Genomic DNA, 15,922 nt, shown 5'->3' on the forward strand with positions numbered 1-15,922 from the left:
AGTGGGGTTGAAAGGAGACAGTGCAAATTCAGCCTTTAGCAAATATAAGTGCTAAATAAATAGTAGTACTTATAATTATTATCTGAAGGCATGTCTTCCTGGGGAAGCCACTCATGGGCTGAGGTCTAAATGCTCAGCCAGTTTCTTCATGATTCATTCATCAAGTGCCAACTGCAGAACAACCCAGCCCAGCTTGGTTGCAGCCATGAGCTGCAACTTCTGATCGAAAAGACATGGCCCTTGTCTGGAGATCTGTGTGTGCAAGAGCCAGAAGAGTGAACAGACTCCTGGAGGGAGGAACAGGTAGGCTCAGGGAGTCTCCTTCTTTGAGGAGGGATGAGGTCTTGAGACAAGTCCTCTGACCCTGTTTTCCCACCTATGCACCGCTCAGTGTTAGCTTTATGGCTGGGAATGGGAAAGGTGAGGCATGGGGACAAGTGGGGCACAGAGAAAGGGGAGGTAATAGAACTTAATTGTACTGTTGGACAAGGACCTGCCTACTGCCCGTGGCCTAATGGCTTCCCAGGACCACCCCAACCCCTCCAGTCCAACCCTCAAGGACATGGGGTGCCAATGGGACAGGGGAGGTCATGGGCAGAGGAAGCAGCTGGGTAGGGCGCCAGGAGCTCTACCTGCTCCTCATGAAGGGTCAACCAACCTAAGCCCCTCCCAAAGAAGCACCATGGCTCAGGGGTTCCAGAAGCCCCTGGGGGAATGCACGGAGGGTCTGGGAAAGGCTTCGACACTACTTCCTTGGCGACCTCCCCATGCTTGACACAAAGCACCAGTGCACGTCTAGTCCAGTAGGTGTGTAAATGCCTCAGTGCACAAATAACGAGACTCTGAGAAGGAAAGGCTAGGCGGCCTGCAACTAAGTTTCTTCTCCAGGAGAAGCAGCTGACAGTAGTTCTTTTTGCCCCCTCCGCCTGCTGCTTTGGGAGGGCGGCAGCGACTGTGGGTCCTACCAGGGACCTCCAGACTCTCCGACATAGGTGCTCATGGTTCCTCTCAAGCTTCAGGTCAGTATCTGTGGGACGCAGGCAGCGGTGACGGTGATAATGGGGGAGGGGACATTTCTCGCTCTCTGGGTCTTCTTGGAGACCGGGTGAGACAGGAGACGCCCGCAGGAAGGGTTACTCTTCAGATAGGTGGGGGTGGGGGTCGGGTCCCCTTCGCAGACGCACGCACCGCTGAGCGCACAGCCATTCACTCCCGCGTCGGCGGCCACTTCCAGGGGACACGCGGGGCCGAAGCACACAGTAGGCGGCTCAGAGACACGCCGCCTCGCCTGAGCCAAAAGCGGACCCGGCCCCACGGTGGAGACCTGGCACCTTTGGACCCCGGCGCACTCGCGGTCCAGGAAGACCAAGCCCGAAGCGCCCCCCCATCCCCGCGGGTCCAGACCCCTAGAGCGCGCGAGGGGGTCAGCCCGGGGATGGGGGAGGCGCCCCCACCGGCCGCCCCCCGCCCCTCCCGCGGTCCCCAGACCCCTCCCCTATCCCAGACCCCCAATCCCAGACCCGCCGGCCGCCCCGCCCCGGCCCGCCCCGCCCCCGCCCCGGGCTGCGTCCGGGCCCCAGCTCCCAGCCGGGGGCTGCGGGCTCCGGCCGCCCGCCCCGCGCTACCCCCCTCGCTCCCGGTGCGGCGCCCCCCGCCCCCACCCCTCCCCCTCCCTTCCCACCTACCCACCCACCCTGCCGGCCCGTTACCCTCCCGCCTGCTCCGGCTCCTGAGCAGCCAGCGGCCACCGGCTCCGGCAGCGGCGCAGAGTCACTCAGCACGGCGCGGCGCGGCGAGCTCGACATTCCACGGGACCCGCGGAGCCGCGTCCGGACCGCCGCCCGCCTCCGGTGCTCCAGCCTTCCTCGGCCGCCGCCGCCCTCGGCTCGTCCCTCGCGGCCGCCCGCGGGCCGGCGTGATCCCGCCGGGGTTCTCGGTGCTCCCCGGGCCGCGCGCCATGGACAGCCCCCGCTCGGCGCTGAGCTGCCTGTGAGTACGGCCGCCGCCCCCCGCGTCCCCGCCGGCCCCGCGCCGCCGCGCCCTCTCCGCTCACCCCGCGCCCTCTCTCTCCCGCCCGCTTTTGTCTCCCACAGGCTGTTGCACTTGCTGGTTCTCTGCCTCCAAGCCCAGGTAAGGCGCATTGCGCGGCGGCGGGGCCCGGGCGGGTCGGCGGGGGCCGCCAGTTGGCAAGGTCGGGCAGGGGCCCAAGGACCGACCCTGCGGCCAGCGCTGCAGGGCTGGGAGGAACCTTAGAAATCTAGCCCCGAACCTGCTTGGAGGGAGCCCGGGAACAGAGAGGGAGCGCCCTGCCTAAGGTAACACAGCTAGTGTGCAGCGAGGCTCGAACCCAAGGTTTCGGGCTCCAGCGCTGTCTCTCACACCTCCTAGCCAGGTTAGGGTGGATGGGGAACTCTACAGGCAGCCACACCTGGCTGCCGAGGAAGGCGGGGGAGCTGGGGCCAGGGAGCGTTCGTTGTCACAAGTCCCCGGGACGGCCGCAGGGACTCCCTTCGTGGCTCTCTGGGGAGACTTGTGGCGGGTCTGGCCGAAAGATCAGGTGCCTAGGCTCTCTGCGCTCTCAACATTTGCTCTGTAAATTTGTCTTTATAAATGTCAGCGGTTGGGTAGCGCTGCCTCCCTACTTAGAAGCGCCCTGCTTTTCTAGGAAGGCGTAGGGAGGGGGCGAGGGGCGGCCGCTCTGGGCAGAGAACTTGCTTCCCTGATCGGAGCTGGCGGGGAGTCCCAGGGTGTTTCCCAACAGGTAGGTCCATCCAGATCGGTCCAAGCTCATCCTTGCTAGGCTGGGTCTGCTCCACTTTCCTGGATTGGGTGCTGGGGCCTGAGCTGGCTTGTTGTGAGGGTAACCCCCCTCCAAGTTCTTGTAGGCTGCTTGGGGCAGTGGAGGCGTGTGCAGGGTGATGGGGGCCACTTGGGCCCCTGGGCAGAGTAGCATTATAATGGCGTGTTGTGTATTTTTCAATTTCCTAAAGGTAACTGTTCAGTCCTCACCTAATTTTACACAGCATGTGAGGGAGCAGAGCCTGGTGACGGATCAGCTCAGCCGCCGCCTCATCCGGACCTACCAGCTCTACAGCCGCACCAGCGGGAAGCACGTGCAAGTCCTGGCCAACAAGCGCATCAACGCCATGGCAGAAGACGGGGACCCCTTCGGTAAGGCAAGCTGCCCGGGGCAGGGTGAAGGTAGCTTGTAGAACACGCCCTCCTTCCCCCTGGCTGGCCTGCTGTGACTAGACCTGCCAGCCCCATCCGTGCTGGCCAGAGGCCTCTCTGGGCTCCCCAGCTCAGAAGGGAAGGAGTTAAGGCAAAAAAGCATTTTTGGGGTCAGCTGGAGAAAAGAGGGTTAGGGAAGGGACCTTGGGGAGTACTTGGCCCACAGGTGCCCCTTCTCTACCCAGCAGATGAATGAAGCCAGGCATCTCCTTTTCTACCTCCCCCATTCACACACCCCTCCCCAGCTGCAGGTGGAGACAGAGGGTTCTGCGGGAGGGGCCCCAGGTTTAAGGGAAGCTCTTGAAAGAGGATATGTCGCCAGGGTCCACAAAAGGAGAATTGGGAAAGAGACGGGAGAAAAATCCCCCCAGCTCTTCCAGCTTGGACAGGGGGTGCCATGAACCTTTACATATTTTGAAGGGCCAATTGTACATAGGCACTAGGCTTGGGAAGGGGCCCTCTCTCCACCCCCACTGACCCGGGAACCCAGGTAGTGGTCCGAGCCAGGCTCCTGACTCCCTATGGGGCGGTGAGTCCGGGTAGCTACTGCGGGGCAGAGAGGCTGAGGACTGATTGATTTCTAAAACATTCAATATTCCTGCCTTGAAACAAGGCCAATTTCCAGAGTCCTGGATGTACCAAGAGAAAAGCAAGCCCTCTGGGCGGCTGGTGTTGTTTTTAGAGAGCGATTATTGTGAGTTTAAAAACCTTTAAATAATGACCAAGTTAAACAAGCATGAAAGGAGAGGGGAAGACTCTATTAAAATGTAATAAAAAGGTGAGGCATTTTAAGAGCTAAGAAGAAAAATGAAGAATGATATAAAACAGAAAAAGAACGAGCCTTTTTTCAGATGTGGAGTTTGAAAGGAGTTGCAAGTCTGTAAATGTTAAAAAAGAGGTTCAAGATTGTTCTCTATGAATCTCTGGAGAGACCCCCGCGTCTGGCAGAGCGATTAAAACTCTTCTTACTTTCACCTTTTTTAACATTTCCTGAATACTTTCTCCTCTTCTCGAGCCAGTTTGGGGGATCGAGTATGTCTCACTGCATTTTTTCTGCATCGACGTAGCTGACTTCCCTTCAAAGCTGGAGAAGGAGACATAATTTTCCCGGGATAAATCTGTCACTGGGGTGGAAGAATAGGTTTGAAAATGTTAAGCTTTCCAAAAGGCTGGTCAGGAAAGCCGCCTCCTGTAAACTGCGGCCCCAGCTCCCCAGCTCCATCCAGGAAGGGGAGTGGGGGCTCTTCGTGGTGGGGGTGGGGGGCGGCCTGCCCGGTGGCCGAGCTCCCCCGCTGGGCTGGCAGGGCCAGCCTGCCGTCCCTTTGTCCCTCCAAACTGGCTGCTTGCTGCCCTTCTCAGTTTCCAAGGAAAGAGAACGAATGCTTAGCTCCTCCTGGGTTTGCTCCACTGGAGCAAATGGTCCAGCATCCTTGGGTTCTGGGGAGGGAAGAAGAGGCTAAGCTGGCCATGGAGAAGCTCATCTTCAGACCTCAGAAGTCTGATGCCCACTTCTGTCCTTACAAGTATAGGAAGCCTTCCAGGGTCGCTGATTCCTGCCTGCCAGGCAGGAGTGGGAGCCGGAGAGCCTGAGAGCAGAGGCTTAGGGTGTGCAGCCGGACACGAGTCTGGGGGAGAAGAGCAGAGAGGTCCCAGTTGCTTCCTTATGGGTCCCAGGAAGGAATAGAGGGATTGTGCCATCCTTGTCTGCCCCATTTGGCCAGAATCCTCCGAGTGGGATCCTCAGGCCCCTTCTCCAGCCAGCGTCCCTTCGGGCCTCTGGAAGGCAGAGCAGGAGAGGGATGAGCAGCGTGGCCGTGTCCAAGAGGAGGTGGGTGGGAGGGGAGGTGACAGCTGCATTTCCCTGGCTGACTTGAAGCCAGACTGGAGAGTTGGCCATTGGGTCCCTGCTCTGTCCTATGTGAAGAGGTGGGGGTAGTATCAGGCCCGGCAACAAGGGCTGCCTTGCTGACCTTGGAGCCCATCCTCCCCCTTTAGTTTTAGCGACAAAGAAGGTGCTGCCTTGTTAGTGCAGGCTGGGAGACAGCTCTGGGAATCCCAGAACTGCTTTCTCAAGGAGGGAAAAGCAGAGAGGACAGAAGACTCAGCCCCTCCTGGCCTATCCCCAACAGCTAAGTCAGCCCTCATTCTCTGCTTGAGGACAGCCACAAAGGGGAGGAATTACACAGGGACTAGACAGGGACCAGGACTTCTGCGGCAAGTGGGCTGTCTAAGGGGAGGGCACCAGGGAAGAAGGCACAGAGTTCAGCTCCCTGTATCAATGGCTTTCCAGACTGAGAGGCAAGCATGCCTGAATTTTTCCCTTCCTCACCTACAGCAAGTGTTTGGTCACTGTGATGGGGGTTGAAAGAGAAAAGACTATTTGAGCCATTGATTTCTGGACACTGGGGCTGGGGACAGTGGTGACGGGGAAGCGTGGAGAAGAGCAGAAGCCGGGGCGCCTGGGTGGCTCAGTGGGTTAAAGCCTCTGCCTTCGGCTCGGGTCATGATCCTGGGGTCCTGGGATCGAGCCCGCATGGGGCTCTCTGCTCTGCAGGGAGCCTGCTAACTCCTCTCTCTCTCTCTGCCTGCCTCTCTGCCTACTTGTGATCTCTGTCTGTCAAATAAATAAATAAAATCTTTAAAAAAAAAAAAAAAAAGAAGAAGAAGAAGAAGAAGAGCAGAAGCCTCCCAGCTGGAGTCTGAGGCTCTGGGAAAGTAGCTGGCTGTGTGTGGACGGAGAGTGGTCGGCCTCCCTGTCATCTCAGCAGAACGGGGTGGTGGTTGGGGGGGGTGGTTGGCCAAGGACACGAGCTAGAACCTGAAGAGCCAGAAACAGGAGATAGTGCTTTTAGGTTTTGCCTCGGAACTCATGTCACTGCTGCACCCCGGAAGTTTGTGGTGATCTCTGAGGCATGTGCATGTACTACTTTGAGTTTGAAGGGTTCTCAGAGATCTTCTGATTTGAGAGTAGAACTCTAGTCATGAAGCCTTGACGTGAAAAGTCAGTACTATCTGGTTTTAAAAGAGGGTGTGTTCAGTTTGATGGCTTTAAGATTCCTCCACAGGAGCAGCAGAACAGGCAGAGGGAGATCCTAGTCTGTGCTTCATGCTCTTGCCCATCCCCCTGTGCACATCCGTGAGGGGCCTGAAGCCCAGGAAGGAGAGTCGATCTTTCCCAGTGTCGCCTAGCATGGTGGCAGCTGGGCTGGGGCTGTCTTGGGTACCTGCTCTTGGAGCAGTTGCTACTGGGATGTGACAGGTCTGAGGGTCAGCTGGGGTGACAGTGTGGTACAGTGGGGTCAGGGCGCTTCTGATAACCATCCCGCCACCTTCCCTGACAGCAAAGCTCATTGTGGAGACAGATACCTTTGGGAGCCGGGTTCGAGTCCGAGGAGCTGAGACCGGTCTTTACATCTGCATGAATAAAAAGGGGAAGCTCATTGCCAAGGTGAGGCCCCAGAAGGAGCGGAGGGTCCCTGGGTCCTAGGGAGGGGGCTGGGCAGGCAGAGCTCCTCTAGGGTCCCAAGGAGGTGGGCAGAGAGACCCAGGGCCACCTTGGGGTTACCTAGTGGTTGGGTGGATGGTGGGGGAGGTGAGAGAGAAGGAAACTGCTTGAGAGATGAAAAGCTATAAAGGCAAAGGAGGAAGAAGGAAGGCTAGGGAAGGGGCTGGTGGGGGGGTTGGTAAATTCCATATATCTTTTTAACAAATCGCCAAATTGCTTTGCTATTATGTCCAATTACATGGTACCAGCATTTGGAATGTTCAGTAAGCCGCAGGCCCAGCCCCTCGGCCGAGCTCTGAAATGGCCCCATTAGTCACGGCTCTTCTCCAGCCTCAAGCTCCCCGCTTTCTGGGCTTCTGGGGCTCGGGGCTCCGTGTCTCCCCGCAGGCTTCCCCTCCCCCATGGAGTGGCTGCCCTGAGGCCCCAGGGGTCTTGAGGGGCCCAGGGGGATGGTGCAGCTGGGGAAACGGGTGCGAGCCGCTCGGCCAGACTGGTGGGCAGGAGGCCAGGGCAGGCAGGGTCTGGGCCCCCTCTCTGGCCCTCTGTGTTGGGGCCCAGCCCCTCCGGAGACAGCCATGTGTCACTGCTGCCCGGGAGGACAGGAAGTTGCCGGGTGGGCTGCGGCTTGTGAGGGATTAGAGAGCGGGTGCCCGGGCGGGGGTGGGGCTGTCACTCGTGCCCACCCTGCCATCTGCTGGGGTGCCCACCTGCTGTCTGGGGCCGCCTGCCCTCTGCCTCTGCTGGGGGGGGGCGGGGACGTCTCCGGCCAGAGCCCCGTAACGCCGCGCGTCTGGCCCCACTACCTGCAGAGCAACGGCAAGGGCAAGGACTGCGTGTTCACCGAGATCGTGCTGGAGAACAACTACACGGCCCTGCAGAACGCCAAGTACGAAGGCTGGTACATGGCCTTCACCCGCAAGGGCCGGCCCCGCAAGGGCTCCAAGACGCGGCAGCACCAGCGCGAGGTGCACTTCATGAAGCGGCTGCCCCGCGGCCACCACACCACCGAGCAGAGTCTGCGCTTCGAGTTCCTCAACTACCCGCCCTTCACGCGCAGCCTGCGCGGCAGCCAGAGGACTTGGGCCCCCGAGCCCCGGTAGGCGCCGCCGGCCCTCCCCGCCGCGCCGCCGAGCCGCTTGCCGCGGGGGCGCACGGAGAAACTCCGGGAGCCGAGGTCTGCGCTGCTGAAGGCTGGGGAGGAGCTGGGGGAGCCCCGGGTTCTAGCTGTCCATAATTGTTTGCTGTTGGGGTTTTTTTGTTTTTGTTTTTTTTTTTTGTTTGTTTTTTTTTTTTTTTGGTCGTTGTTTTGTTTTGTCTTGTTTTTTAAACAAAAGAGAGGCTCTATTTTTGTATTCCACTTGGCGGTGGTGTCTGTCTTATTCGCTTTTGGGAAGGCTGGGAGTGGCCTAGACTGGGATTCCGGCGGGGGTTCCTTCTGGGTGGGAGGAGGGCTTTTCCAGGCAGAGGTACTCCTGAGACCTCCGGGCCTGCAGGGTAAACTGGCCGGGCTTACCCCACCCCCCAGTGGGGGCAGGGGGGGAAAGAGTGGGGAGTGGGGACGTAGAGCAGGTTTTTTAAGGGTGGGTATCAGTTGGGGGGTGGATGTGTATTATTATTAAATGACTGAAATATTTATTTATTTATTTATTTTAAAGGTTTTTAAAATTTATTTGACAGAAAGTGATCACAAGTAGGCAAAGAGGCAGGCAGAGAGAGAGAGGAGGAAGCAGGTTCCCCGCTGAGGAGAGAGCCTGATGTGGGACTCGATCCCAGGACGCTGGGATCATGACCTGAGCTGAAGGCAGAGACTTTAACCCACTGAGCCACCCAGGCACCCCTGAAATTTATTTATTTAACTTGAGTATTAAAAATGTGTGTTGGAGAGCAAGGCCTGTGGGGATCAGGCCCCTCCCCCTGGGGCTGTCCTGACCAGAACGGGTTCTGACCCCAGCTCTGCCCAGAGCCTCCCTCCAGCCTGACTTAGGACCTGTGCCTGTCGTTGGGGGCTCTCCTGATAGGACAGAAGCAGGGAAAGGGGCAAGAAGAGGCTCTTAGCTGGTCCTGGGAGCTCTCAGACAAGGACCTTATAGCTCCTAACGAGAGTCATTGCCAACACTAACCCCTAGCCACCTCTGGGGCAGAAAAGAGGGACCAGAGCTCCATTCATGGATTCAATGAATCTTTATTTTTATTTTTAAAAATATTTTACTTATTTATTTGTCAGAGACAGCACAAGCAGGGGGAGTGGCAGAGCAGGCAGAGGGAGAAGCAGACTCCCTGCTGAGCCAGACACTTGATGGGCTCAGCGCCCAGGTGTCTTCAATGAATCTTTAAAAAAGTGCCTCTCCACGAGTCTACATCTTCGTGGGAGACAGGCTGGAGATGCCAGAGCTGGTTCTTTCTGAGTATCAGGCTCCAGTGAATGAAAGAAAAGAGGATCTGCCAGGGTACAAGGTGGGGTTATGCCGGAGGGGAGACCGGTATTGACAACTGTGGCATGGAGCAGGGCTGACTTTTTTGAGGATCTGGTTAGACAGCTGTGAGCAGAAGGTGCTGAGCTCCGGTGCTGTGCAAGGACCCTGGGGCCATGACCCTGGGAGAGGCTGCCGGCCCTGGAGAGATGGGTCCCAGAGGAAGAGAGCCTGGGCAGGAGACCAGGAGGGAAGTTCTCAGGTAGAGAGCAGGACACAGACTCTGGCCCAGAGGAGAAGCAGCAGCTCATGGGTCAGAAGGACCGACCCCAGACGGCCCTGCTGTGGAGGAAGGAAGCCCAGGCCACGCTACGGCAATGACAGAGCATGTCAGGATGTGGGCATAAGGGCTGGCCTGATGGGCAGAGAGCTGTGTTTTTGGGTGTGGACTGGAGAGCCTGGCATTATGCCACATCGAGGGACAGCCCAAGCCCAGAGGTAGCAAGTCTCCTGAGGGCTTCCTCACTGAGGCCTCCTGTTCTGGCTGTTTTTGCAGTCGTCTTTTGATAGTGCCCCTGGCTGGTCCCACAGCCCAGCTACTGGGTCAATTCAGAAACCTCTTCCCTCTGGGCCTGTTCCTTGGCACTTCCTTGGAATGGGGGACATCCCAAGGCTTCCTAATCACATGGGCCTCTCAGAGCTGAAGCCATGAGTTCCAGGGTCAGGCCATCCAGGTGGACCAGGAGCTCCATGGCTCAGTGGGAAACCTTGGAGGAGAGAGGCTGGGGAGACCCTGGGCTCTGGCCATGCCACCTCATCTGGCTTGCTGTGGGGGTGAAGGGCTCTGGGTAGAGGAGGTGTCTCCCAGCGCACAGACACCTGGGATGTGGGGAGGGGGCTCTAGACATCTCTGTTCCAGCTCCTCCAGCTCTTAGGGCCTCCTCCCCTCCCCCTTTAATTAATTCTGGGTGAGCAGCCTGGCTTTATTGTGCAAGAAGCTCGGGTCTCACTGTGGGAAAAGTCACACCTTCTGAGCAGCTTCTGATGCCATGCAAATGAAGAGACCGTCCAGGAAACGCTTTCATCTGCTCGGCCGCCTGTCCAGCCCCCAGCCCAGTAATTGCCCACATTTCATTTGTTTGAGAGCAATTCCTGAGGGAAGCCATAGGGTCGGAGGGAGTCTGGGGTGGGGGTGGAATGTCAGGCTCTCTCTGCCTGTGATCCTGGCCACGGAGCAGGGAGGCTGGTCACCGGCTAGCCTAGTGGCTGGTCACCAAAGCCACTCCCGCAACCCCCGGGGCTGGGGACTCCCGAGGTCTCCGGTGTGGTGGATGGAACTGTGCCGTGGTGGCCATGACGGCAAAGAGGTGGGCTGTCCAGAGAGCCAGACCCGCCTTACAGAGAGGAGGGAGATGACGGGTGGTGGCAGTGGCGCTGGTGGCGGTGGCTAGGGTCGGTGGAGAGGGGTGGGAGGTGGGAATCCTCGGGGCAGCCCGGGGCTTTGGGAAGGGGCTGACATCCGGCAGGACCCCGGGTCAGGGACCCATGGGAGCAGAGCCCAAAGCAGTGGGGCCAGGCCCGGCTAGAGCACCCACCACCTTGTTTATCTTCGCCTTGCTGCCTCCATAGAGCCCTCGCTAATGGGGTTTTACAGCCCACTCAAGCTGCAACTGGCCGAGAATCAATCATTACCGGCACTTAGTGGTTTGATAGTTAACAGCCTGAACTGAAGCCAAACTGGTTGTTAACTGTGATAACAACTGATTTCAAGGGGTTATTGCCGGCCCAATATGCTCCGTCCATTTATTTCGGGGAAAACAAGCAGGGAGCCGTGGCAAGGCCTAGAAAAGGGAGGAGGACGGGCTCTTCTCAGCCAAAAGGTCCGCTGCTCTGCTCTAGAGAGGGCGCTGGCTGTGAGGGCCCTGGGGGGCTGCCTGAGGCTTACACCAGGCTCAGCCTCCCAGGACTCACTGAGGACCTGCATGCAGGCCCGGGTGACTCCCACAGAAGGCCTTCTCCTCAGTGCTTACCTCATCCTCATCGCCCCCTCCTTTTTTCCTAGCAGTACCACCCATGAGACCCTCACCGGGACTGACTCCCCATGAGCAGGAAGCAGGCTTAGTGGCCAGGTCTCCGCTCATCCCCACCCAGAGGGTGGGGCTGGACCCACTCACCCATTCCTCCCTCCCCAAAGCCTCCCAGAACCCTGCCCGCTCCAAACTAGAACCTTGTCTTTCATTTCAAGGCCAGCAAAGACTCCGCCCAAACCTTGATGAGAAAGACTGAGTGAGGGCTCGCTCCTCTCCACCAGGTTCTGCCCAACCCTTCCTTCTACCCTAGCTGAGTGACAGAAGGGGAGGCTGTGGGCAAGCATCATTCTAGAAAGCCGCTGCAGCAAAGGACCTGGGGAGTTGTTCACCATCTAGAGACAGAAAGCCTAGGGCCCAGAAGGTGCATAGCTAGGATCGAAGCTAGTATTGGGAATCAGGTGTTCATTTCCAGGCCCAGGCTGCCTCTTGAGGGTTGTAGGTCTTTCCTTAATTCCATTCATTCATTCGATATTTATTGAGTGATTACTGGGTGTGGGTCAAGCTCTATTCTGGGTAGAGGGACAAGCAGGAAATGAGACAAAAGCCCTGTCATTATGGAGCTCATATTCTAGTGGGTAAGGGGGTGCAGAGCAAATGGTACAGAGTATGGCCCACGCGGAGAACCACATCGGGAAAAATGCAGAGAAGGGAATGAGTGTGAAAGGTGGGTAGGGTGGCAGCAATCTTTTTTTTTTTTTTTTTTTAAGATTTTATTTATTTAACAGACGGAGATCACAAGTAGGCAGAGAAGCAGGCAGAGAGAGAGGAAGGGAAGCAGGCTCCCTGCTGAGCAGAGAGCTGGATGTGGGGCTCGATCCCAGGACCCTGGGATCATGACCTGAGCTGAAGGCAGAGGCTTTAACCCACTGAGCTACCCAGGCACCCCGGGTGGCAGCAATCTTAAATAGGGTGCACAGAGAAGGCTTCACTCAAATCTTCGTGTTTGAGCAGACACCTCTCTGGGAAGGTGAGACTTTCTGGGGAGGGGCTTGGAGAAGGTTAGAAGCTGAGGTGGGGCCAGAGAAATAGAAAGGGGTGGTGGTGGAGGGCAGATCACACAGGGCCATTGAAAAGACTTCAGTTTTTATTCTGAATGAGATAGCACACCCTCGGGGGCTTCCAAGCAGTAGAGTGACAGGCTCTGAATGAAGTTTTAACAAGATTACTTTGGCGGCTGTGTGGAAAACCGACAGCCAGGGAGCCAGGGAGACCAGTTAGGAAGTGACTGAAGTAATCCAGACTACAGATAGTAGTGGATTGGAGGCAGTGAGAAGAGTTTGGGATTTGGGGGCAGTTTTTACAAGAGGGGATGACAAGACTTGCTGATGGATTTGAATATGGGCAGTGAGAGAGAGGGGATGTGAGGGGTTTCCAGGGTTTCTGGCCTGAGCCACTGAAAGGATGGAGGGGCCATTCGCTAACACAGAGAAGACTGTAGAAGAAGCAGATTTTGAGAGGAAGAGTAGAAGTTCAGTTTTGGATATGTTATATCTCAGCTGACTAAAGAAATACGCAAAAAGAGATGGTGAGTGAGCAGCTGTGCACGTGTCTAGAATTCTGGAGAGAGGTCTAATGTGAAGATACAACTTGGGGAGTATTCAGCACACAGATGTTTTTTTTTTTTTTTTAAGATTTTATTTATTTATTTGACAGAAAGACAGAGACAGTAAGAGAGGGAACATAATCGGGAGGAGTGGGTGAGGGAGAAGCAGGCTTCCCAGCAAGTAGGGAACCTGACGCGGGCTCCATCCCAGGACCCTGGGATCTTGACCAGAGCTGCAGGCAGACCCTTAACAACTGAGCCACCCAGGCGCCCCGCACAGGTGATTTTTAAAGCAGGAGATGGAATGGGTTCCCTTGGGAGTGAGCGTAGCTAGAGAAGAGAGGAGCCGGAGCCCCAAGTCTGAGCGCCGGGATATACCGGCAGGACAGAGGGGGAACCAAGGGAGGAGATTGAGAAAGTGTGGCCCATGAGGCAGGTGGGAGGAAAACCAAGACGGTGTGGTGTCATGATGATACAGGACCAAGACAACAATTTCTGGGCCCGAAGCTTTAAGTGTCTTACTCCCCAACCAACACCACGGTTAAAAGGAAGTAGCCAACAAGTAGGGTCTGTTTGACCTGGGAGTCTCCTGGCCTCTTCCTTCAGCTTCTCCCGGCCTCTCATCACACTGTCTTTACCTCCAGAACCTAACTCAACTCCAGTTCACTTACTCTTCGACTTCTCCGCCAGCTTCTCCCTGCTCCAAGCCGTCATCAGCTCAAGTCTGTCTTTATGGCAACAGCTCCTAACTGCTCTCCCTGATTCTTCTCATAACTCCCCACAATCCTTTCTGTGCTCAGTAGCCAGAATTTTCAAAACACAAATCTCATCTTTGTACTCCCGCCTTATCTAGAATTGTACGCAGACTCCTTTCCAAGGCCCACATGGTCCCTGGCCTGCTCTGGCATGACTGTCCATCTAACCTTAGGGCTTAACCACTTAACCACTGGGGCCACACCTCCTTCCAGCTTCTCAAACAAGACAGTCTTGCGTCTGCCCCAGGGCCTTTGCATGTATTGTTTCCTCTGCTTGCAATGCTGTTTTTCTTGAACTTGCAGGGCTGACTGTTCATTCTGTAGATCTCTGCTGTCACTCTCTGTTTTATTTCTTTATTACCCTTATCCTTATCTGATATTATCTTGTTTCTTATTTGCTTGCTTTTGGTCTGTCTGTCCCCGGCCCCAGCCCCCAAGAGAGCAGGGAGGGACCCTGAAGCATATCCAGTGCTGAACCAATGCCTCACACCTCCTTGTCGTGAGTTTTCAGTAAACATTGGTGGAAGCAATCAACTGATAACGTGAGAGGAGACTGAGAAGCTGTCGAGTGGACACAGCAGGTTAGGGGTTCTCTGTATCCAGGGTTGGGTTGGGCTGGAAATGCCCGAAGGTCAGGGAGACTTGAGGGTGGTCCTGGGATGGGTGACCCCTGGAGCCCATCCAGACATGCACAATCTTACTAAAAGGAGATGCAGTGCTGTCCAACACGGGCTCACCCCCAGTATCCTCAAGCTACAATGCCTGTTTCCAAAACCCAGACAAAGGAGCATCTAGGCAGCGCCCGGTGGGAGGGGTATATCAGAACCTCCTCAAATTCTGCTTCCTTCCCCACCCATGGATGTCCATAGCAACCAGGGGACATCAAAGGAAAGAGTGAATGGGAATTAAGAGCTAGAGAGTAGAGGAGAGATGAGGAGTAAGTAGCGAATCAGATGGGGAGCAGATAGGAACTCTGGGGGATCCCCAAGTCCCATGGAACTGTGGGGAGCTGTGCCAGTATGCCCTTTTGGTTGCCCTGCTGGGGATCTGGATCTCTTGCCGACCCTCAAGAGCTAATTGGCATTCTGGGCAGGCCCCAGAGCTGAGCCTTGTGCTCCTATGGGCTGGCAGATGTGGAGAAGGGCTCCCGCTCAGTCCTGCAGGCTGTTATCCCCCCTCAGCCCCCCTCTCTGGGAAATGAGCTCAGGCTGCTGGATCAGTCTGGGAGCTGCGTCTCTTCTCCCTTCCTTCCTTGGCCGTGGATGGTGGAGAGAGGACGTGGTCAAGAGGAGAGTCAGGGTGTTAACCTACACCCATGGAGGCCTGCAGCTTTGGCACTAGGGGATGAAGGCCCCTGGTCATGAAGAATCACATGGGCCCTGGCCTGGGCTCTGCTGGAGGTACTCAGAACAAGGGGCCAGAACTGGACACTGCCTTGAGGAGGTAAGGAGAAGCCGGGACGGAGCTTTTCAACGTTACCTTGAGCCCAGAGAACCAGAAAATGTCTGGGCCTGAGGTCTGGGAGTGGCAGAATGGCAAGCCCTCGAGGAGCCAGGGCACAGGGCCGGGACCCAAGCCAACAGCCAGAAGATCCAGCCAGTGACTTTCAAGGGTGGGAGTGACCAGGGCCAACACCAGATCCCACTGTCCCTGTCGGCCCGCAGACACTCAGCTTCCAAACCCCCGGGCTCAGAACCTCTACCTTTCTGTCCTTCTCCTTGTTTCTAGTCTCTGATATTTAGCATTTCAACTTGACAAACATCACCAATTCTTGCTAAATCTTTCTTCATGGAGAAGTGGCCCCGTCCCATCACAGCCTCTGCTGGGCCATCGCATGCCCTCCCACTTCCTCGTCTTGCCCGGTCTCTCCCTGGGCTTTCTGGACACCCTCCCCTCCCTGCCTCCTGCAACTCTCAGTAATGAGGAGCAAACTCATAAAATATTCATCGTGGGTAACACACCATGTAGGATCTGCCCGATCTCAGGTCTGATAGGAGAGGCCGGGTCAGGAGGGTGCTGGGTCTTTGGCTTCCAAGGGTTTGGGCTGACTTCTCTCTCTTGGGCTCAAGTTCCAGCCACTTCCATCAAGCCAGGCCCAATCCTCCCTTGGGGGGGAATGTAGGGGGTCCTGGGGAGAGGTGCTAGTGGCCCCGGGAGAAAGCTCCTAAGTGAGGCGTGACTTCTGTGACTAGAAGACTAAAGCCAGAGGTGTGTGCTGAGAGGGAGGAGAGGGGCAGGGTCAGAGCCTATGCACTCAGCAGTGTCTGGAATGGTGATTTTTTGCCCAGGGGAGCCTGGTAAGGTGGGTTCGTGCGCCATTTGAGGGAGAGAGGGAATGACGTTGGTGGCAGGCCTCCCTGTGGGGCACATCCATCACCCCGGTGGGG

At 56.8% G+C, this 15,922-nt stretch overlaps 1 protein-coding gene across 1 annotated transcript; it reads left to right on the top strand.

Moving 5' to 3' along the window:
* The first annotated feature begins 1,796 nt into the window (after positions 1–1,796).
* Positions 1,797–7,980, top strand: FGF8 (fibroblast growth factor 8). Its single transcript, XM_045068827.1, has 6 exons — positions 1,797–1,989; positions 2,094–2,130; positions 2,666–2,761; positions 2,991–3,171; positions 6,573–6,679; positions 7,546–7,980. Exons 1-6 carry the CDS (start codon positions 1,958–1,960, stop codon positions 7,834–7,836), a joined length of 744 nt encoding a protein of 247 aa, XP_044924762.1. The 5' UTR covers positions 1,797–1,957; the 3' UTR covers positions 7,837–7,980.
* The last annotated feature ends 7,942 nt before the right edge of the window (positions 7,981–15,922 follow it).

Source organism: Mustela putorius, unplaced genomic scaffold (assembly GCF_011764305.1).
Source record: "Mustela putorius furo isolate JIRA1106 unplaced genomic scaffold, ASM1176430v1.1 tig00003909_pilon_pilon_pilon, whole genome shotgun sequence".
Classification (NCBI taxonomy): Eukaryota; Metazoa; Chordata; class Mammalia; order Carnivora; family Mustelidae; genus Mustela; species Mustela putorius.

What these genes read in the sequence shown, in the direction of transcription:
- FGF8 (XM_045068827.1), top strand. Translation starts at nt 1,958, where the DNA reads ATGGACAGCCCCCGCTCGGCGCTGAGCTGCCT. An exon ending in TTCTCTGCCTCCAAGCCCAG is followed by an intron (nt 2,131 to 2,665) that starts GTAAGGCGCATT and finishes CTGCTTTTCTAG; the next exon opens with GAAGGCGTAGGGAGGGGGCG. An exon ending in AGGGGAAGCTCATTGCCAAG is followed by an intron (nt 6,680 to 7,545) that starts GTGAGGCCCCAG and finishes CACTACCTGCAG; the next exon opens with AGCAACGGCAAGGGCAAGGA.